A 23,480-nucleotide genomic window follows, 5' to 3' on the forward strand; every position below is an offset into this window, starting at 1 on the left:
AAGTCTAATTTCCTAGTGTCTTAGTCAGCTTTTTTAAATGAAAGACTAAAAGGGGGCATCCTCGTTGCCCCCTTTTCCATTGCTTTAATTGAAATAAAATGACAGTTTCAGCCACTAACCCTCTAGTGATTAAACCTTTAGATGAACCACTTCATTGAAGCCCCTTCTTCCCATTTCCCTGCTGACAATCTGAAAGCTAATGACTCTGGAGCAGCTACACCAAGCAAATGATCCAGCAGTGCCCCCATGAGAGACTTTGTGGGATTACAATATACTTACATGATATTGAAACTATGAAAAAGGTTTTGATTGTTGTAGTATCTTTTGCACAGGTGACTGTGTTATGAAAAATGCCTCAACTACATGAAGAGTAGTGAGAATTACTTCTGCAGGAAAAATTGCATCAAAGCAATTGAGAGAAAAACTAAATTAGTGTGTTTCCTTGGACACAGTCACTTTTTGAGTATAGTCCACAAATTCTCTCTCTCACACACAAATGACTTTTGGAATTTTAAAATGTTTATTAAAAAAATAGAAAACTTGTATTTAAAAAAAAAAATAAAAATAAAAGTCAGTTGCTTACACAATACAACCAGCCATTAAATGTACAGGAAGGAATGAGCTGGGGGGAGATTTGGTTCATGTAACAACCTAGATTATCGTTTAAACATATTGCTAAAAAGCTGCACTGGGGGGAGGAAAAAAAAAAAAAACAAAAAAAAAAAAAAAGCTGACAGCATCATGTGTCCATCAGTTTGGTACACGGCATGTTACAATAATCTGACTTTCGAAACACGAGACTTTAAGTGATTTTTACTCTTGCCTCAGCCAAAAGTCTTGTAACAATAAATCTCTGGTTTGCCAAGAACAAGTCGCTATGTAAACTTTAGCTGTGAAACTGTCTTTGAAATACTGACTTTAAAGATGGCAGAGGAAAACCTCTGGAAAAAATACAAGGCCCTCTTGCACAAATCAACTATTCTTATCAATTTAGGGGAAAAAAAAAAAAAACCAAAACCCACACACACCTCACGCACATGCTGCTCATGCTAACAATCACTGACTGTGATCGGAGTCTGCTCTCAGAGCTTACATCTACAAGCTGTATGGCAAAAATAAAAGTCCAACAGTTTTGTTGCCACTGACAAAACACAAAAGGCTCTGACTATGTAACGGAGGAGGGTCAGATTTGGTCATTTAGAAAGGCAGTTACATTGTTGCTTTAACAGAATCAAAAAAGATATAAGGCAAGAAAACAAGCACTTTGCTGGTAATAAATAGCACCAACTTTTCTTGAACTAACAAGATATAACACTGCTAAAAAGGTGCATTTCCCCAACACAGCCCATCAAGAGGAAATACTAATGAAGAAAGCAAAAACAAACCCCCAAATTAAGTGATATGTTTAAAATGAGAACCAGTGGTGGGAGGAGCTATATTTGGACAGTTGGGAAAATTTCAAGTGGTCATAAATCAATGGTAAATGACAATAGTTATGTGTTGGCATCATGGGATTTTTGGCACATTTCTCACATTACACCATAGCTCCCTCTTGTGTTGGAAAGCTGTAAACAGACAGTCCTAGGCCCTCAAATCCTATTGCACAGATCAATGTAGGCTAATATAAAAAGCAACCTTATAGTGGCGAGAACTCCCTTATTTAAAAAAAAAAAAAAAAAAAAAAGTGGAATAAATTAAAAACTGGTCAATATTGCACAGAAATGCAACAGACATAATATAAGGTGGCAATGTTTACAGTACAGAACAAAACAGAGGTGCTAATGTGTGTGGGGGGAGGAGACATTAGTGAGGGGAAAAGTTTTTAAAACACAACAACCACCCAATTAAAAAAAAAAAAAAAAAAGGGAAGCAGACAACGGATGATGCCCAACACACACACAAAACACTTCGTACATTCAAACAAGTCATCACAGTTTGAGCACTTGCGATAAGGTCCATTTTTGTGCCGTCACACCAAAAACACTGTCAGCGTTGAGCTGCATAGGTAGAAAGGTAGTGCTTCGATCCAGAGTACAAGTTGTAGTAATAGCCCTAGCTGTAGGGGCTCTTCATGAAGAGTTCAGCTAATAGGGTGTTGCATTCACAAGATCAAATGAGCCCCCAAACCTGATGAGATGGGCCCCGACAAGAGTCAAAAGTTCAAGAGATGCCAGGCTCGATGAACCAGTTCAGTAAAATGGCACACGATGTTCAAAAAGGTCCGAGTTCCATGGAAACTCTACTTGACTTGAGCTGCTCAATAAACTAGGAAGTAAACACTGATGAGAAGGTGAAGTCTGGAAAATCCTCAATCAAGTCTGTGCTGGTGTGCATCACATTGAGAGAGGGGCTTCTGACTTCAGACAGATGTAACAAAATGAGTTCAGTCATGGATTTAAATTCAGTTTTCGGACAGGAAGTGTGTGGCATAGTAAACTGACTTGGGAATGCTAGCACGATAAGGTGCACTTTTGACAGCCTCCCATATCAAGATTTCAAAAAAAGAAAAGTATCATCACATGATCACTTTGATGGTTGTAGAGAGGCCTTCAGAAACCAGTTGGGACAAATACTGTAGGTGTATTCTTTCATCTGATTTGGTTCAAGGCAGGAAAATTGTCCTTCTTTTTGCGTCGACAGGCGTTACGGCCGTACTGCTGCTGGTTCCTGAAACCCGATGTAGCGTTATGAACTTGGGGAACAAATCTGCGCTGAGGACTGAAGTTAACGTGACTTTGGCCTTGGAGGTTACTGCACTGATTGTGCTTGAAGACAAGTTTGGGATGCTCCAGTGAACCGTGGGAATTGGATCCCATGGCATAAGAGCGGCTTTGCAGTCCTCCTACCTGAGGGTGGTGAAGTTGTTGTTGGTGGTGGTGGGGACTTAGGAGAGGGCTGGTAGAGTTCATGTATTGTGAGATTTGAGGGGTTTGTGGTGCGACTTGTGGCGAATGACGGTGCACAACGCCGATGGAAGGAGGAGTCTCGTGGTAGAAGCGGCAATCGGAGAGATGGGGGATGGCTATGTTTTCTGGGAGGGACATCTGGATCTGAAAAATTGTGGGGAAAAAAGAAAAAGATTGAATTTGGGATTCTTTTAAAGCATTAAAGGGCATTTGGAAAAAAAAAAATTGGACTTTGCCTTTTGAAATATAAATGTCAGTATGAAGAAACAGACCGACCTGATGCATTGTGTGAATAAAGCCTGCTGGATGCGCAGTCCTCAGGTTAGTAGTCATCTGAAACATTGACTGGAAGGTCAGGGGATGGAATTGGACAGTAGTATTGGTGCCGTGAGGGGATTCAGATTCCTAGGAATGTCCATATACAAGTTAAGAAAGCCAGACTGACAAGAGAAAAACCTTAAACATTTGGACTATGATCAAGTTGTGATGGAACATTATAGCTGCTTTGTCTATGTGCTTTATCTTTACATATTTTGAATTGCCACCTTGTGTGCCAAAGTGGTTGTCAAATAATTTGGTAAAATGAAGAAAAGAATATTTGCCCTTACTATGTCACTTCCCGAAGAGGAAGAAGAGGAGAGCGAGCAAGCAGAGGATGACGACAAACGGTGATGGGGGCTGTTAACGAAAACTGGAGATGGTGACGGGGAGTCGGCACTGAGCGGGGAGGATGAGTCTCTTTGATCTCCACCCAGCATCAGCCTGGCCAGATCCTGTTCACAAGCCTCAACATCTAGGACCAAACAGATTACGGTTAGACTGCATTGGGTATATTTGACACATTTTCCTCTTTTCAGCAACATCAGTTATTGAAACTGAACTCCAGTTCATGTTACGCGAAGCAGGCACTAACCAGAAGTTGAAGACAACATTCTGTGGTTTCCCAGCTTGGCACCCCACTTCTGGATTGTCCAGTCCCTGTATTTCAGGACCTCTTGGCTGACTTTGATGAGTCTTCCCAGAGTACTGCAACATAGAGAAAGTAAAATATGACTACTTAGAGAAACACTGTAAAGATTAAACTCATAAGGAAAGGTTACACTTTCCTTATGATTAGGAGGGGGTGGGTTGGCACAAACCTGTCACAGTCTTTGTTAGGGTATGCACGTGAAAGTGGAGAAACACTATGGTTTAGTACCATGTAGGCAAAGTCAAAAACCTGCTTGACTTGCAGAACCCCATATGAACTTCTGCCCACGTCGTTGCCTGTGAAGATCACAGACACACACGCACACACTCGATTAGTTGAGCATTACAAGACGGACTCTGACAGCATGACACATTTTGGCGTTCATATATCAAATGTTTTGGGATTTACAGCAATCATTTGCCTCCTCTGCACAACTTTTATTGTTACTGAACCCACAGGTGATTATACTGCAGCTCTTTAACATTTTTATTTCCCTTCACTTTGGATTGCCCTTCCAGCAGCCAATAAATACCTGTGTTTTTTTGCTTTTGCAGTAATGTCTTGTACAAATTCTATACACATTTGAACATTTTCTTTATTTTAGTCTGACCTGGTTGGACTGGATCTTCTATGCAGAGCAATGATGGTCTGTTTCCATTCTCCATTTCTTTGAGCATTTCCTCCTTGCACAGGTAGGCTCCTCCATTTTTCACTCTGATGGCGGTCTTAATGTAGTCGAAATCACGGCCGTACAGTGCAAAAAATTCAATCAGCAGGATGCCCAGGTTAATGTTGGGACGGCTCGTGTCTATCCGAGGGTGTAGCTGATTAGCAGGACATAAAGAACTTATTACCTTTGCTGTGTAACACGTTACATTTTAACAACTTTTTGGTCAACTTTTACAAAATGTTTTTATTTTAAATAAACCAGAGTGTAGTTATTATCAACTCTGGAACTAATCACTTTGCTGATGAGCATCACTGTGTACCTGCAGGAAGCTGATGGCCATTAGTATAAGACTGTATGAGCTAATGCCTCCAGTGAAGACTTCATTCAATTCTCTCTGCAACAGGAACTGCTTCAAAACGAAGATTAAGGGTGGCAGAACGGGGTACTTCTACAAGAAAAAAAATAAAAATAAAACAAATTAGCAGAAAAACAAAACGATCATTTACACAAACTCATTTTTTTAAAAAGGGAAAAAAGTCCGTCGTTAAAGGCTTACTTTAAGGTAGCTTTTGATGAACTGTGCTGCTTTGACTGCAGTCTCTACATTAAAGCTGATGTCCACTTTGACCCGTGTTTCACAGTCTGTAAGCTTGATGATTGGCACCTAAGGAAATGTCAAGAATTAGTTCACAATTTGGCAATGCCAAAATTAAAAAGCCAGGATTCTCTCTTGACTTACTGTAGCTTTGTCAAGGAGTTTGATGGGATGTGAGCCGGACACATTGTGTTTTTTCAAGGCTTGCTCCAGTTCTTGCAGTGGAGGACGGTCCCACTTTCCGAACACCACCAGGTCAATGTCACTAAGGACGCAGCAGAATGAAAGCAACACAATTTCAAACGGTTTCTTTACACGTCTCTCAGACACACACCAAATGGTAAAAATAAATAAAAAAATAAAAAAATAATAGCTACAACAAGACAAAAGAGAAGTTACTGTAACCATGTTCTAGTCATAAAACTTCAATCTTATCTGCACAACAAAAAGGCTTTTGACTACATAACATATGTACAAATAATAAAGAAAGCAGCAGTGATCTCTGCCTGTTGGTTTGTGTACACATGTTAGAAAGACAGTTTTATTTCATAACCAATATTTAATTGTTCAGGCAGTTTAATTTTCATTGCTGAGCGAGTATTATGTGAATCCAATGAAAACAACCATTGCACAAAACAGATGCTGTATGTACTCACTCCAAAAATCACTTCATTTGCTAATGCGATACAATGTTTCCAAATAAGGCTGCTGAATATTTTAAACTCCTGCATATTTGCTGAAATGTCACTCCCCCTCAACACTCTTCATTTCTGTAACTCAACTCTCAGGACAAGACCTTGAGAAATACAATGCATACATAAAAAACTATAATAAACAGCATCTAGTTCAGTGTAAATTCTAGCAGAATGAACACTGAATGCAGTGTGGCATTTTAATACTGACAAAAAAAAATGGTGCTCCTACTTCCTAAAAAGCAGCGCATTTTACAAGTAGCCCGTGTAAGGTGAGAGTGTACGGCAACGGTAATGCAACAAATGTTACCTTGTTGGAAGATAAACTCCAGTGCTGAAGCTGCCAAATATCTCCACCTGCAGAGGACAACATAGGTTTGGTTTCAAGAGCCATAAGCATATCTGAGGTATTTGCTAGCTTGACCTTGATTTTGAGCTGACAATGTGGAACCTTAAAAAATAAAATAAAGACTTCAGTGTAGTTACAATTAAGGCCATACATGGCTGTTTTTCCCTTTATACACCACCACAGTGGGTTATTAAAAATAAAAAAGTAATTTTTGTTTAGTTTATTTATTTCAAGTGCTGAACTTAATTGGTAGCTGGTCATTGAATGTGAACATCATTAAACTGACAAACCAAAATCAACACATCAGAGAGATGGCAAAAAGTTTAGAAGAGGCCGAATCAACAGTCAAGCACGTCATTCAAAAAGAAAGACCAGCGCAGGCTGGGGATGACAGAGTTTGATGGTTAAGATAAAAAAATAAAATAAAAAAAACAACTTCACAACATCTGAGTCCTCTCGAGGAGGCAAGTCTATCAACTGACAAGGTCAACAATCAAGAGAGACCTTCATGAATACAGAGGGTATGGAACAAGGCTCAAATCATACACTCGATAACATGGCAAAATTAGACTTGACCAGACAATATCTAAAGAAAAAAAAAAAAAAAAAGGCTGCTCACTTCAGGAAAAATTAATTCACGATTAACTTTTATAGAAAGATTGGAAGAGAAAAGTACCGTATGCAGAAGGGCAAACTGAAGCATAACACATCAGCTCACAAGCATGGTGGAAGCATCATCATGGCACCAGCATGTATGGCTGCCAATGGAACTGTCACTAGTGTTTACGGATGATTTAACTGCTGACAGAAGTAGCAGAAGTTCCCGTTTAGCAAGCTGTTATTTATAATTTTGGAGAAAAAAAAAAAAAAAAAAAAAAAGATTTGCAAACTAAATTTGACCTTGCAATCTTTTTGTGTAGTTTTAAGCCATTTGGATAAATAAATATTCATTACTTAGCAGGTGTCTCTGAGTGTGCAACAATACAGTCTGGACACAGCTTGCCATCCAAGCCTGCTAGCATTAGGTGACAACTTTGTGCTCTACCATTCTGCAAATATGGCCAATTCTTGACTTAGTAAAAACAATAAAACTCAGTAAAAAAGTAAAGGCCAAGCCAGCTGCACTGCTATGTGGGGCAGCACATCCAAGAAGGTTTAACTCCAGTCTTACTTGAGCAGAACTCTAATATTTCTGAGTCTTTTACATAGCACTGATTCGCAGATATCTGTATCTGTGCTGCATCCACAGTTTATGTATCCAGCTTGTTGACCAGGCTTTCTACTGTTCTACATACAGTGTATGGTCAAAATACACTAATTTTATGTATTAGTCAAGATGTGCAATAAAACTATTGCCTCTGTAAATGTCTGGTTTCTAGAAAAGAAAAAAATAAAATAAAATCACCACCAGGGATAGGAGGAGTAACACAGAATGATCTTCAGAGAAAAGAAAGGAAAAGAATCCAATTCACAGTGAGGCCCAGTGGGATTTCTGTGGGCCAGGATTAGTTCAAAATGTTTATAATGTGTAACAAATGGCTCTTTTTTTGAGGGGGTGGGGTTCAGAGTGCACTCTGTTGGCAGTATACAACGGAAAATAATTTACTAATGTTACTTTGGGAATGCAGGCAATATGAATGAATGATTACATCTGGCCAAGTCTGTTTGGACATATAGCGTAAACGATGCTGCTGACTGCCTTCTGCATAAAGCAGGACACACAAATGTAGTAAAGTGCCAAACGTAATGACTGCTGAAACCATGAAAATCATAGGCCTGATTTATGCAGGGCATCACAAACAAAAACAAGCTGCATAATTATAACCATAAAAAAAATAAAATAAAATTACTGAATACACCAACAGCAAAGAAAAAAGAAATTGGATTCTCATAAAGTTAAGTGCAGGGCAAAAAGATGCCCTTTGTGACCAAGGCAGTAAAAAACGCTTGATTGGGGTCATCGCTGTATTTCCTCAGGCTTACAAGTACCTACGTTTGAAATATCCCTTCTGTTCTAGCATGTGTCCGAACATTTGGATACCAGACAAAGAGTGGGAGTAAAGGTTAGTTTTTTCCAAATATATCTGACTCGTGTGTTCAGTGTTACTCTGGAAGCAGGGAGGAGTACTCCTGAATTTAACAAGAATCTAACATCAGCTTGTCTCTTGATTAACTTTAAGAAGCTACTCTGATACTCATAAGTCAACATACTTGGCTTATGAGAGGGTTGGCAGCACATCACAAAAACAAAAGTATGTAAAACTGAGCATCCAAACCCCCACCCCATAGTTACCTGTCCAAAAGGTGTGCACAGGTAAACATCTATGCTGGTGACACTCACCTGTACTGTGGGCCACAAATCTTTGATAATCCCCTCTATTCTGTTCACTACATCCCTTCTCATTGACTCTTCTTCTGGTTTTGGTGACATGAAGCTGAAGAAGTCCATAATCTCTTCGTGAAGACTAAAAAGACGGAAATAAAGTGTAAACCAGAAGCACATCTATGGTGAAACACTGCATTTGGATAAAAGAAAAGTTTGTCCATACCCCCTCCTCCCTCCTTTTCCTTACCCATTGATGCCCTGGCTGTAGCGCCTGGTTTTCCACGGGCTACAATTAGAGTCTGGATGATGTCCATTGGAGTCGAAGCACAGGAGGGGGTTGATGCCGTGGAAAGTGTTGGCCCTGTTCAGGTGCTTCCTGCGGCTGGATGAATGTGTCTGATAGTGGTGCTTGTTCCCATGCTGATTTCTTATCCCAGGGGGGGTGTGGTCGGTAGATTGTGGCATGCTGCGCCAGTATTGCTGAACAGTGTGAAAAGGGGTTAGAGGGTATTGCTGTCGGAGACTGTTCTCCTTCAACTCCTGCTTGCCGTAGTGCAAGAACTGGTTAGCCTCTTCTGTAACGCTCAAATTGTCGATGTGCAGGCAGGAACCAGAGGGCGAGGAACTCTCGGCCTCCGAGTCCAAAGAGGAGGAGGACGGCGACAACGAGCCCTTCCTCCGGACACTTTCCCTCTCCCCGCTGCCGTCTCGCTTCGACAGGTTCCCCAACACTACCATCGGTGGCGGTGCTACATTTCTGCAATACTCACCGCGTGAGTCCGTGGAGTTTGCGCTCTGCGCTGCAAAGTTACGTTGGTGTTGAAGGCGGCTGTCGATACCGGAGCCTGCTCCGAATTCCTGAGGGGTTCGCCAAATGTGCATCCACAGGGTACTGGCAGGTACCTTCTGCTCCGGCTGGATCCAAGCGGTCCTGGGATCCATTGGACTCAGAGTTTAACGGGAACCCCTCTTCTCTTCTTAAAATGGCAAGCAATGTAACAAATGAAACACACTGCAGTCAAGCAAACTAATAAATCCTACCGCGCTTATTCACTTATTATCCTCTCAGGGTTTCATGTCCGGAAACGGGTTTGGTTTTCCAAGCGGCTTCGCTAACTCCACTACCCTAGTAAAACAGCAATATGGCGCACATAGTAGCATTCAGCATCTACGCATGTCTGAGGGATTTAAATCTTTGAACACACCCCTCAGCCCCGAGAGAGCGGTAAAGCTAACAATATACAAGCCTCACAGAACGGAAGCTGGTCCCTTGAAATTTTACTAAATTTAATTATTTTATTTTGACGCACTAAAAGTAAATGAAAAAGAAAGAAAATAATATGAGCTAATTATTATTTTCATTATTATTATTATTTCCAGTTAAGGCGTTCTTTCTGTTGTTGCTATTCTTAGATTTGGCACAAAGCATGCTTTTGTTTCTATTAAAATATTTCCCACTATCAACGACTAAAATAGTTTTGATTTATAAAACTTCTACGATTATCTGCTCCTATCATAACAAATTGTATGGAGGTTAAAAAAAGAAGTCCTAATTCGTATGAGCTTGAACGTTATGATGAATGTAGCTATCGAGCGATTGTAGATTTTATTTTGATAGGCAGCCCCGGAAATGGCAGCTCTTACAAAATTTCCACATTTCATAAATCTGAACACCGGGTAAGATAAAACATGATTGTTGTAGTGGTTTAGTAGTCCTCGGGTATTACTCTATTTTAATGAGTCCTGACGTTTGCAAAATAAACCTCACTGTTCATCAAACTGTGAACGTTTTACTTTTTTAGTTTCAAGATAATTTTTTATAAAAATAACAAGCTGATCCGATAGTATGCAGCATTCCCAATAGTTTTGAAGTATGTACACATCACTGAGAAGACCTAGGTTAACAGAGACTGCAGCAAATGAACACAACTTGGATCCAAATTCGGACATTTTAATTTGAAAACCGCCCCCCCCCAAAAAAAACAATTAAATAATCTCTCAAGCATTTAACTGTACAACATATTTACTTTGGCAATCCTATTTTTCATGAATACAGACACTGATGCTACAACTGTAAACTTCAGCAGAAAAACATACACAGCAACACCACACATATACACACTGTACAGTACTTTACAGCATTAATCTGAGTATAACAGAAGTTATACCAGTACATTTGCTACAGGCAAAGTTTCAATTTAAAAAACAAAAACTGCTACAAAATTCAGAAATATAAACATTTTTATATAATTTTAGAGTAGAAGTGCACATAAAAAAATTAAAACAAAAAGCAGTCTGCTGGACGTTTTAAAATTTTAGAACCACCAATTTATAACTGCTTGTGAGTCACCCAGTAAGTTTAAATCAGCGCCAATTTATGCGTCTGTTTCCAAAAAAAAGGGGACAGACTGTCATGTCTGTGGATTTGTGCACTTTAGCTGTTGGCTTGTCTGCAAATAGAGGCTAGCTGGTTAATGCAGCTAGTGACAGCAGGAGGGACACTTTGAGATGTTTCTCCTCTCCATTCTGCAAGAGCTTCCAGGGCTTGTTTGGGGTTGCATGGAGACAGGTCATAGATGCAGTAGATGGCTGCTAATTGCACCTCCCATGGCACACCTGCACACATGTGACATAATATAATTAGAACTGTTACATGAAACCCTTCCTTTTAGCGGCAAATCAGCATGTGCTTAATGGCACAGAAAATACAGATAGGCAAATGTGCTTTAACATGTCTGAGACAGAGAAATATAAATCTTGCTTAAATCAACACTACACAAATTAAAGAGATACCATGTTAACAAAAACATTGTATTCCCTTCAGTATGCAATTATGTCCTACCTTCAGTTGGTCCGTGCCTACCAAATGTATTGATGACATTGGCAATAGTGACCACAGTAGAATTACACTTCTCCTTCAGCCCCAGCTGACCAAGGCATCCTATTACAAAAACAATTTAATTCATTTAATGTAATTTCCAACAAATCCCTCCAGCTTAAAGCTTGATAACCAAATAAATTTAGGAAACATCTGACCTATGAGTCTGAGCACAGTAGCAACAGCCACATCAGAGATGGGCTGTTGTTGCTGTCTTGGCTGTGTTACCCAACTGTTCATCAGTGGCCACAACTCCTTGCTGTCAAAGAAAATGAACAAGTTAAGCAGAAGCTATGTGCCTTCAGGAGCCATGTTGGATATGGCTTTTTACATCTTATTTGCAAGTCACATAAAAAACAAAAAACAAAACCCTCACATTATTATTATTACTACAAGACAGAAAAACAAAATAACATACCCTAGTAAATTATCATAGGTCCACTTCCACTTCTTGTTTGTACAAAGCAGGTGCAGTGCATAGACATGTTCCCAAGCCTCGGCTCCAAGGTCCTCCCCGTACCGACTGTGTTTTGTGAAGGACAAATTTGATCCCGATCTGATCTCAGAAAGTGTTCTGGAGATCAGCTCGTCAATGTCACAGGGAGGAGTCTGTAGTGATATGGGAAGAATAAGTTTAAGAGGGCACACACTACTTGATTTAAAGAATGCATACTCGTAATCAAAAAATACCTTGTTCCAGCCAAGAAATGCTAAAAGGCAGCTGAGAAGCTCTTCTGATGCTCTTAGTTTGGTGACGGCATGAATGGCCTGGGACAGAGAACTGGTGTGTGTGAGAAGGTTGGGCCATGTTGTCACCATAAATAAAATCAGCTTCGCAGAATCTGGAAAATCTGCAAAAAGGATGAAATAAAGAAAATAATAGCAATATTGACTACAAATAAGCTTAAGTAATACATCACAACGAGTAGAGGTAGTTCTTTAACTTTAGCTTTCCATGCCGTCACTATGTTTTCCAGTTAAACAACACCAAAAATCAAATTAGCTATCACGTATACAAGTTCTCTTAAACTGTCATTAGAATTATTTTTAAATAAAACCATGTTAGTGTAGAAAAGCTGTGTAAAGCTTTTATAAATATGGAACAACATAAAATGCTCACTTTCTATTAGGAGGCTGTAGGCCAGGACACGAGCCTTTTCCACATCTCTCCTCTGCCTACAGAGCCCAGTGTAGACTCTGCAGAGGGCCTGCACATAGTTTCGACTCAGGTCCATTTTCCCAGCTTTCAGTTTGTTCAGGATGGCCACAATCATGTCATCTGCCTAAAGTGTAAACCAAGAGAGACAGAAAAATGTCAAATTACACACAAAGAACCTTCTTACTAGTCAGACATTTTGATGAGAGGCAGATGTGAACTAATTGCTTAATTTTGCTGACATGAAACTACCTTCATACTCGTATGTGGCAAAATTTACAAACAGGAAGGAGGTAATACATTTACTGACAAAAGGGTTATTAAAAAGCATTGTAGCAGTAGAGTGCGATTGTTTTATTTTCAGCCCAGTAGATCCTCCAACCAGAAATTAAAAGATAAAAAAATGTAAGAACAATAAACAGTCTACTAACTGAGTTGCTCTGGCAAACTTCAGCGATGACCTCCTTCTCCTCATCTCTTAAGACAGGCTTTTTGGGAAGGTTACCAACATGCAGATGGCTCCGGATCACAGGCAGCAGATCAAAGCACTGGTCTTCAATTTTCCTTAAAGAGTTAACTATAAGATTTTTCTGTGGATGTTCTACAGATTTCAGGGGTGAAGAGGTTGTCTCAGTTTTCGGCTGTTCTAGTGTCGGATTCTGGGCTGATGAGGTGTCGTCTCCACTTTTTGAAGAGGAGGCAAGCACCTGATTGCGAGTCACACCAGCAGCCTGATCAAGCCTGAGACATTTACTGCTTTTAGGCTGCAGCATACCGATGGCAGGCCTTTTTTCTCCCCTCACTTCAGTCTTTGTGAAGGCCGTTGAAGTGGAGTTTATAGTTTTAAAGCTAGACTTCTGACTGTCGGTTGTCGGTAATGTTCTGCCCTCGGATGAGCAAATGTTGAGATTGACATTGCCTCTAAGAATGCTCAGAGTACGAGCCCGGGCAGAGAGCTCTGGATACATGGTGTCGAGAAATCTCATGGAATTCTCCTGAGATGGCGTCGTTGAGGATGATGAAGGAGAAGAACTCACTGCTGTCAAAGGCAGGCGACCAGGGACTGGCACAGCATGTTTAGGCGTGGCAGAGCCGAACTGAAGTGGTGATGAGGGGACTCCATTTAGAGGGAGTGGGCTGTTTGTGGATAAAGAACTCAGCTGATGACGGTTCGGTGTTCTGTTAGTCTGAGTAGGTGAAGTAGGAGATTCAATTCCATCCATGGGTGAAGGAAATAATAGTTTCCCAATAGCCTGCCTTGGGTTGATAGATCTGTTCGCCTTCGGAGGAGTCTTCAAAGGGGTAAGGAGACGAGGAAGTGGAGGACCCATTTCGCCGCGAACATTGCTTATGCACTCTGGAGCCTGAGCTTCAGCTGAACTTTCTCCTGAGGTAGTTTTTTCCTCTCTTATTAGATTTTCAGGCTCTACCGTTTGCAAGTCCAAAGATTTATCTTTTCCTTCTGTGGCAGGATTCTGAATTAATGGAGTAGTATCACCTCCATTCATTTCATCCTGAGCCTGGTCTTCATTAGTAGCACTTTTGGTGACACCTTGTTCCTCTAAACTGAAAGAAGGCGATTGTATGTTTGTTGAAATAATTTCTGTCTGAACATCAGCATCCAATATTCCTGGGTTTGGCTGAGTGTCCAAAGATGCCAGCTTTACAGTGGGCAAAAGACATGAGGGACTCAACTGCCTGTAAAGAGAATGTCTATCTTCTTTTGAAGCTTTACAGTTTACAGTATTTGTCTCTGGGGAATCAGGCATCGTCTCCAATGACGTACTACTACTGGTGTGTACTTTGTGCTGAGGAAGATCTTCAACAGTAGCTTTTTCAATGTCACATTCTTTCTCTAAATATGGAAAAGGAATTGGTTTGTTTGTTGAGACATGGTCTATGTTAACATCAACGTTCAATTTTCCAGGATGACTATCCAAAGCCTGCAGCTTTATAGAGGCTAAAAGGCAGGAAGGACTCACTCGCTTGCAAAGAGAATGTGCACTTTCTTTCAAAGATTCACAGTTTATAGTATTTGTTTCTTGGAAGCTGGTAACTATTTCTATGTCAGCATCCTTTTTTCTAAAAGGTTCAACATTTGCGTGGCCAGATTCCTGATCAGCACCGGACTGGTCGTTTTCCTTCTTTAACAACGCAGATGTAGGGGGTGGAGGTATATTATTACAGGTTGATGATGCAGGCAAAGCTGCCACATCATCTTCTGCAGTCCTCTGTGCATTCCCATCCTCCTTCCCAAGAAGTTTGATGCTTTCATCAACTTCCAATTTCTCTTCAAGATGTTCATTAGAGACAGCAGTGATGCTGTCACTGCTGCCTGATGAACTTTGAGTATGTTCAGGTATATCAGAGTCCTTGCAGCCAGACCGTGTACTGTCCTGAAGTTTAAAAGAATCCAGAGTATTTTTTTCAATGTCTGAACTATTTTGTGTAGCTGCAGCCACGATGCCTTCCATAGAGTCACTTATTAGGGCTGACTCTCCACCATCAGGAGCAACTGTTTTGTTATCAGTAATGTCACTAGGGCTCATGTCAACATCCATGCTTGTTACAGTCTCTGAGAGATCACTATTTGCATCTTCTAAGGCATTTTCATTTTTAGAGATTCTACTGATGCCAGGATTACAGGATAGAAGTGTACTTTCAGTAGGTAATGGCACAGCCTCAATCAATCCTGTAAAACTTGATGTGGAAAACGACGATGATGGTGGTGATAACTGTGCAGATGATGGCTCCTGTTCAATCAGCATGTCGTTTTGAGGACGTATTCCTCTCACATCTGTAGCGATTTTGTCAATAACTTTAGGAATGTCACCAAACTTGGTTGGTTCAAAGTCCTTTTCATTGGAAATTTCCCCCTCTCGCTCGTCTGCGACTACCGACAAGTCTGCATTCTCCTCCATTTGAAGTGCAGCTGATTTTGGATTCCTTTGACTTGATGGTGAGGTTGCAATGTGTAAGGTCTGCTCTTGTTTAAGAGCAGGCCGGTCCTCACAGGGTTTAGAATGACTTTCATTTTCTCGAACCTCCATTTTCATGGATTCCACCTCAGTGTTCTGAAGGAAACAAGAAAGCAAGAATGTAATTTAAAAGATATTATATTTATCATGACCTAAGAATAACAAGGTTTATCAAAGAGTAATCTTTCTAAGGTATTTGATTTTAAATAGTTAATCTTACAGGTTTTATCAGCTGATGACAATTCTAATTAAAAGGTATGTGCAGCCACTACAGCTTTGAAACCTTTTAAGATACCAAGAAGGACTTCAACTAGTGTCTGACCATACACACGTTTCTCAAAAACAAACTTTCACATTATATTAAAGACTTTCCTTTAAACTACTGCAGTAAACAGAACACTGTGTAAAGCCATAAACAGGAAAATCAGCACTTTGATCAACAAGCAACAACAAAAGCCGTTCATATTAGATCTAACCAAATTCTCACCAAATCTGGAAGTGGTGAAATACTGGGAGGCATGGGCTTAAACAATCTGATAATCTCTTCAACAGATAATGTGTCCATCTCCGTAGATGACTCAGCAGTTTTGCGTGCCTTAGGTGATCGCTTGCTCGTTTTTGGAGTGCCTGCCTGCTTTCTTTCACCAGAGCACTGAAGAGATGCTTTGTGCTTGATGGCATCCTGTGCGCGAGGAGACTGGTTTAATGGCGTACAAGTTGCTTTCGCTGGAATGTGGAAACTGTGGGGTTCACTGATCTTCGGAGAACCAAACGGGGACATTTTACTCAAATGAGAGTGCAGTGTGGCTTGTGGAGAGGAAGGAGGAACTCTGGACTCTGAAATTAAAAGAATAAAAGAAGATATTGTGTATGTAGAGGTGTAGAATTGTTAAATAAAAGAAAAACAAACTGAAAAGACCGTATATGCTGTTATGTTACAAACAATACCGTGAAAGTGCAACTGGTTTACAGACGACTCCTGCTCTGGGTCTACACATGCCCACAAGTTCTCTAGCAACATCCAGAACTTTTCTGCAACACACGATAAAACATAATTGCAATTACAATGTAAAAATCAGGCCGCTTTGGGGGTTGGTGTATGCACGCAGCTTTTCAAATGAAATCACAAAATCTGTAAACAGCTGCATACCTTTGTCAATTTTAGGCTCTGCAGGCGCACTTGCTTGAGTTGTTGTGCTCCTGTATTCTTGAGAGATAATTCAGATATTGTTTAAAAACAGATTTTAAGTCAGGAAATGGATGCTGTTAAAAATTAAACAGACAATATTATTGTTTCCTTTAATGCTGAAAATATTATCGTTAATAATTTTCATTGTTGATTTTTACCTTTGTTCCTTTCCCTTTCCAGTTTCATCAGTCTCACCTACAAAACAAAAACGAAATTATACACAGATAATGGTCGGATCCTATTCCAGAAAGCAGGCTTAGCTAGCAAACTTGAGTATTCTGATCCAGAAAGCCAGTGAACTTCAACTCTTACCAGGGTAACAGACTGAACTTAACCTGCTGCTGGCAGGTTTTCTATAGCAAACTCTGATTTCTCTTTGACTCTCCTTTTCCTGCTGCGTCTGAACCAGCTGACTAACACCCTGATTCATTTCAAAGCACAGAACACTGTACTTAATATGAGCGCTTTTACAATCATCCAGTCTTCCATATACAAGGATGGAGACAGCAATTATATCACTGATTTATAATCAGCTCAGAATAAAATGTAGTCTCCATCCACTGTGTGGCTCTAATGCAGCAGGATGACCTGGATGACAGAGAACCTTCAGAGACATATTGCCGTAATCTAATGCAGTAATGCAGCTGTGTCTGCTCCAGAGTTTTGGCTATGTGGATAACCATCATGGTCGGCATTGACATATGCTCCTGGTGCGACCTAGATCTCGGCTCAAGACCAGAGGTGACCGCAGAGACCAAGACCAGAGCGCATTCGCCGCTGTCGCACCCTACCTCTGGAATAACCTCCCCTTAGCTATTCGGGCGTCTGATTCAATTCAATCTTTTAAATCTCAATTAAAAACTTATTTGTTTAGCCTTGCTTTCCCCGTCTCCTAGAGCCCACATTTTTACTGTACTGGAACTTATCTTTATCACTTTGTTAATGTTTATAATGTTTTAACCTTCAGCATTGTGTGTGGACTTTACTGGTGCCTACTATGCCTGGTGTATTATTGGTTAGTTATGTCACCCGCCTGTTAGTATATTTTATTTGTATTTTGTGCTTTATATTTGTATTTATTATTGCTCTTAACTCATTCTGTGAAGCACTTTGGCATACCTGTGGTTTTTTAAATGTGCTATATAAATAAAATTGTATTGTATCGTATTGTATTGTATATGTTCATGAAAATTGAAAACTCAGAGCTGTCGAACCTGTACTCTGGTCTATCATACTAGAAAATATTTTACTCCATAACATTTGTAAAGGGCTGTACTGCACCTGTAGATCGTTGATACTTTTCTCTAGTATGGTCTTCTCTTTGGTCAGTTGGGAAATTTTATGCTTCTGTTGGCAAACTGAATCTAAAAAAAAATATCAAAGAAATCACAGCTTAGATAGCAAACAAACACATAAAAGACTCAGAACTTATTAACAGCAACAAAATATTTAGTAAAATTTGATTTTAAATACCTTCAAGAATTCTGATTTTACTTTCAAGGCTGTCCTTTCTGTTGATGAGAAAACAACATGGAACCTTTTTTCAGTGCAATTCATTTTAAAAGCTTTGCTCAAAAAAAAAAAGAAAAAAAAGAAGAAGAAGAAGAAGAAGAAGATGAACCTCAAACTGTGACTAATCATATATTTCAACAGCTCGTGCAAATTCTTACGTGCTTGTCATCTTGGCGTTTTCATCCATGAGTTTTTCAGCTTGCTCTGCTTGTGCCTGAGACTTCTGCAAGGATGTCTAAACAAGTGACATTTTTTTATGAGTTTTAGCAGATTTATGTAAAGCTACTGTGAATGCTAGCTGCATTTTTGTAAATTATGATATTAAACTAAGGTCAAACAATTCATTTGGAGAGCATTCCTTTAGTTTACCTGAGATATCAGCAAATCGTTTTCCACCACAGCCTTTTCTCTTTTCAGCTGTGCATTTTCAAGTGTTTGTTTGTCTGCCAAATCTAAGAAAGACAATTTAGGACAAATTCAATCAATTACAATTACAAGTCTTCCCTGGTACAAATCACACCATGCAAATGCAAAGTACCTTTAACATTTTTTAGCTGGTCTTCAAGCTTTTTGTTCCTGATGAAAATGGAAAATGCCAGTTAGCATTTTAGAATGATAACAACATTAATAATAATGATAATACTGTTGTAGCGCTTATCAAATCCAGTGTCACAAAGTGCTTTACCAAAAAACAAAACAAAAATAAACAAAGAAAAAAAATCCCTTCAAAATGAAAGAAGATTAATAAAAACTAACAATTCCAAAGCAAAAAACATTATTTGTACTGTTATGACCAAGACTGGATCCAGTACATACTCTGCTATTGTCTCGCTTTTTTCCACCTTCAGTTTTTCCACCTCTTCAGATAGTTGTTCATACACCTTAAGAGCACTCTGTAAAAAAATAAATAATTTGTGAATAATCAGCAAAGGCCAGAAACTAATGAAATATTATGAGTGTGAATTATTTGGTGTGTAGGGCTGTTCAATTAATCGAATTTTAATCACGATTACGATCTGGGCTTTCAACCATCATTAAAAATGACTGAGCCGATTATTAGCCCCTCCCTCATGCTTTACTCTCGCGCTGCTCCGTGTGGCAAATCCAGCGCACCTCTCTGATTTCGAACATGCGTCACAACAATTAAGAGCAGCGGTCCCCAACCCCCGGGCCTTGGACCGGTACCGGTCCGTGAGTCGTTTGGTACCGGGCCGCGAGAGTTGAGGCTCAGGTGTGAAATGTATGGTTTTCAGGGTTTTTATCGGTTTTCAGCGTTATTTTGTTATCGTTTTGATTGTTAACTCTGTTTTCCTGGGTCTTTTCACGTGTGTTATGAATAAATCTTTTTTTCGGTACCGGTACTAGTTTTATTTTGTTGCATTTATCCGCGACACCTTAAAGGCCGGTCCGTGAAAATATTGTCGGGCATAAACCAGTCTGTGGCGCAAAAAAGGTTGGAGACCGCTGATTAAGAGGACCCGAGGGAAGCTCAGAAAGCTAAGCAGAAGTTATTTGGAGAGGAGAGTGACTGCCGTTGGTTGAAAAGAGAGGTAAAAAAAAAAACTTCAGTGGTGTTGCACACTATTTTATATTATTTTTTAAAGTCATTATTCAATACATTGTTATTGTTAACCCTTTAAAGCCGGTCAGAGCCGCACGTTCCGTTTTGTGTAACTATTTTTAAATCCCTGTAGAACCTGAACCACGTAAGCTAGCGCAATATTTTTTTTTGCATATGAAACCAGAGGAGTTGTACTTACAACTTATGCCATCAGCTTGTCCTCGGTCACGGTTTCCTTCCACATAAAGCTTTGCAAAAACTGCATAAAAAGCGCTTGCAGCAACAAAAACATAATATTCCAGAAACACGCTTTGCTGATCCGATTACCTGTTCATACCACTTCCCACAGTGAAACAGACGTCAGCGTGAACTATCGCATGTCCGCCATTTCCTGCCCGAAACCGGAAGTGACGTCATTTTCGCGGAAAATGTAGTTTTTTACTTGTAGGCCTTAAAAGCCTATACAAGTGTTTTTATAAGTCATGTTTGACTTTTCTGAATAGTTTCTGGGATGCTTAGAACTCTAATTGCACTGCTGGAAATAGTTTATTTTGATGCACATGCTGTTTTCTTTGCAAATTTGCATCATAGGATTGTTTTTTTGTTTTTCCTGCAGTATATAAAAATTGGTGTATCTCCAAAATAAAACTATGAAGACACTCAAAATAAATTTCCTGTTGTTGTAAACTATTTTTTGCAATTTTTTTGTATTTAAAGTTTTGAGGGATAAACCTCTTAAATTTCTCCAAGTAGAAATATATGTAAAAAAAACAAAAATGATTTTCAATTTTTTTGTAGTTTATTGCACTTTTTTTGCAATTAATGTAGTTACTATGGACTTAATACATACATATTATTAAAATATGGGCTATAACAGTTGTATAGCAACTTGAAATGCTCCCACAAATGGCACTACAACATGTAAAAAAATAATATAAGCTCTGGCGGACTTGGTTCTATAGTAGGTCTTAAAGGGTTAAATAAATATCGTCAAATAATCGAGATCTCAATTTCAGTGAAAATAATTGTGATTATCATTTTTGCCATAATCGAGCAGCCCTATTGGTGTGAAAACAGTATTAAGAGTCAGACATATGATTACAGGTTAGGACATTTCATAAGATTGTAAAGTGTAACCGCTTACTTTCTTTTCTTCCAGTTCTGCTTGCACCGATTCATAATCAGCCGTCTTTTTCTCCAGAGTAACCAGTCGGATCTGAAGCTCTTCCAGCTGCTGCTGAAGCCTGATTGTGTCACTGCACATAACAAGTTGAGAACATGGATCCATGTGTTAAACCAATTGAATGTAGCAAAAGAACAAAAAACAACCCCAAAAACATTTTATGTTTTATTAAGTCTACAAATTTTCATAAAGTAACAATGTCCTGAAAGTGAATGGATATTGTTCATGAAAGCTTAGTTCAAAGATAAGAAGTTTTTATATACAGTCACACCATTTATCAAGGTGTCTAAGTGAGAGGATCACCGTCTTAATTATCTGAGTAACACGGGCATAGAAAGTTTTACTTAAACCGAGACTTCATCTTTTTTTGGCTTCTCTCTTTAGCAGTTGCCACAGATGATCACCTGCTTCCATAGCATCCTCCTCTGTCACACCAAACCACTTCATGTCCTCGATCACTACATCCAGCAAACTTTGTTGCGGTCTTGCTCTTTTCCACCTGCCTGGAAACTTCATCTTCAACATTCTTTGTCTAATATATCCACTCTCTCTCTTTTCCATGTCTTTGCATCATCAGCAGTGCCAGTCATACCTTATAGCAGATCTCACTACCATATTGCAAATACCTCCTTTCATTCTAGCTGCGATCATTCTGTCATCTCCACCCACTCAATCCTGCCTGCATTCTCTTCTTCATTGTCTGTTGCTTTGGATGATTGACATCAAACATTAAAACTCATCCTTTTTCCTAGTCTACTCCTTGCAGTTTCTCTCAATGTCTCTCATTCACACAAATGTATTCTACTTTATTTGTACAGACTTTCATTCCTCTTCTCTCCATCCTATATTCACAAACAAACAATGCTTTGCGAAATGGCTTTAAAACTTATTTTAAAAAAATCAAGTAAATGTATAGTCACTTACGAACATCAGTTCCATTAGAAAGCACATAGGGAGAAACTTTGGACAAATTATTGTAATTTCAGCTAGTTTGCTTGTAGCTGATGACAGCCGCCATGTTTCAGAGCAAATCAAAACACACGAGTTTTGCTTGTATGCTGAATACCGCAACTACGACCTGTTCACGTCTCAACGTAAGACATATTACCAAGGCAATAACCGTCCGTTGGTACTTACTCTGAAACCGCTATCTTCTGTTTTAGTGCCAGGAATGAAGACACATATTCAGCCAGACTCTGACGAAAGACAACAAAACAAACAGGGGACATCACAGTTAGTAAATACTTATCAACACGTTAACTCCACAAGATAAAAACACATTAAATCGCTCCATAATGTTTAAGATCTGGATCGAAAAGATGATGTAAAGCACTGTAACTGATTTCTCGGTAACAAAAAAGCCCCCCAAAACATCACCGACCTGCTGCAAAACAGAGCAGTTTTGACAGTTTCCAGTCGTCGCGTCCGCGGCGATTGCCAACGCTTTGGACTGATTCTCCCCTGGCATCATAGTAAGAAAAATCCCACCGATACCCAGGCAGCCTTTACGTTTTATTCTGAAAACGGAAAACTTTCATATCTTAGTGTCACAAATTCCACGAAGGCTCCTCTATATTCAAAACAACTTCACATTTTCGCGTCTCCCACGTTGACCAAGGACCCAAGCGAAGGACCCCTTTAGCGGTAGCTTTGCAAAATGCCTGTCGCCGTGAAATATAAGATTTCTAACTAATAAGTTCAGAGCATAATCATATTATATTCATAAGTTACGTATTGAATTGAATATCGGTAACGCGTACGTACGAAATTAAAATAATTTTTACCGCTTCCTTACCGTGATGCCTCCTGTTGTTCAAGTTTTTTCTTCAGGCATTTCAGTCTCGTTTTCGTCAAAATAAATTTGTTTGTGTAAGTATCAGGAACGAACGAGGCCAGAGTAACCGTTTCCTGTAGTTTTAACATGATATAGTTATATAACATGATATAGTCTGTTTTAAATGTTTTTTGTTGTTGTAGTGTTTGCCAAGATTTGCGAAGCCCGAAAAAACTATTTTCACTCTGTCAAACCCACTGTCAATAAAGTGGCGACATCTGCTGGACAAATTCTACATATTGGCTTCGTGTGTTTACATTTGAAAAAGAAGTTAACACTCAATATTTACGTGTATGTTTATTATGTGTATATTTTTCCATGAATTATCCGTGTAACTACTGAGCTACTTAAAATATAGTTCACAGCCTGCGTATTGAATTCCGTTTTCATGATAATAATGTCACGGAATATTGGTCACGTGATTTTTTTTTCCTGCGTAATGTCCACGTGTTGACTCTGAATGTTAAGGTGGAAGAACTGTAATTTGTTAGGTAGTCAGACTGTTTTGTCTTCAAAGTCCTACAAAACGCAAATAACAGTAAACCTTTATAACAATTGAGGGGGGATGTAAAGCTATTTCATTATTCAGGTTCTCAACGTTGATATCACTCCCTGGTGGTCTAGTGGTTAGGATTCGGCGCTCTCACCGCCGCGGCCCGGGTTCGATTCCCGGTCAGGGAA

The 23,480-nt window shown here is 39.5% G+C and overlaps 2 protein-coding genes and 1 non-coding gene across 4 annotated transcripts; 1 reads left to right on the forward strand and 2 right to left on the reverse strand.

The window, feature by feature from the left end:
• Positions 1-497: 497 nt before the first annotated feature.
• LOC147318719 (terminal nucleotidyltransferase 4B-like) lies at positions 498-9,669 on the reverse strand. The gene is made up of 12 exons (XM_086310801.1): positions 8,756-9,669; positions 8,524-8,647; positions 6,144-6,190; positions 5,286-5,406; positions 5,103-5,210; positions 4,866-4,994; positions 4,487-4,700; positions 4,046-4,172; positions 3,820-3,932; positions 3,515-3,699; positions 3,183-3,311; positions 498-3,050 (listed from the first exon to the last, which is right to left on the reverse strand). The coding sequence occupies exons 1-12, from the start codon at positions 9,448-9,450 to the stop codon at positions 2,589-2,591; spliced, it is 2,454 nt and encodes an 817-aa protein (XP_086166927.1). The 5' UTR covers positions 9,451-9,669; the 3' UTR covers positions 498-2,588.
• Positions 9,670-10,455: 786 nt separating this feature from the next.
• Positions 10,456-22,949, reverse strand: ice1 (KIAA0947-like (H. sapiens)). 2 transcript variants are annotated; one of them, XM_086310804.1, is made up of 21 exons: positions 22,761-22,947; positions 22,347-22,482; positions 22,103-22,161; positions 20,927-21,038; positions 19,038-19,114; positions 18,760-18,797; positions 18,591-18,673; positions 18,380-18,456; positions 18,183-18,220; positions 17,991-18,073; positions 16,868-16,904; positions 16,671-16,727; positions 16,469-16,552; positions 16,008-16,357; positions 12,974-15,616; positions 12,507-12,669; positions 12,077-12,237; positions 11,805-11,995; positions 11,545-11,645; positions 11,351-11,449; positions 10,456-11,124 (listed from the first exon to the last, which is right to left on the reverse strand). In XM_086310804.1, the coding sequence occupies exons 1-21, from the start codon at positions 22,904-22,906 to the stop codon at positions 10,943-10,945; spliced, it is 4,917 nt and encodes a 1,638-aa protein (XP_086166930.1). In that variant the 5' UTR covers positions 22,907-22,947; the 3' UTR covers positions 10,456-10,942. The 2 variants fall into 2 exon arrangements, with proteins under 2 accessions (XP_086166930.1, XP_086166928.1); XM_086310802.1 differs by having other exon boundaries at positions 11,805-12,237; positions 22,761-22,949.
• A 459-nt stretch (positions 22,950-23,408) lies between these two features.
• trnae-cuc (transfer RNA glutamic acid (anticodon CUC)) lies at positions 23,409-23,480 on the forward strand. The gene has a single exon. It is a non-coding gene; the product is annotated as a tRNA-Glu (tRNA).

The sequence above is a fragment of the Aulonocara sp. 'chitande type north' Nkhata Bay genome, linkage group LG11, assembly GCF_057382095.1.
Source record: "Aulonocara sp. 'chitande type north' Nkhata Bay isolate Kocher_YH1m ecotype deep benthic linkage group LG11, A_spYH_male_GT1.1, whole genome shotgun sequence".
In the NCBI taxonomy this organism is placed as follows: Eukaryota; Metazoa; Chordata; class Actinopteri; order Cichliformes; family Cichlidae; genus Aulonocara; species Aulonocara sp. 'chitande type north' Nkhata Bay.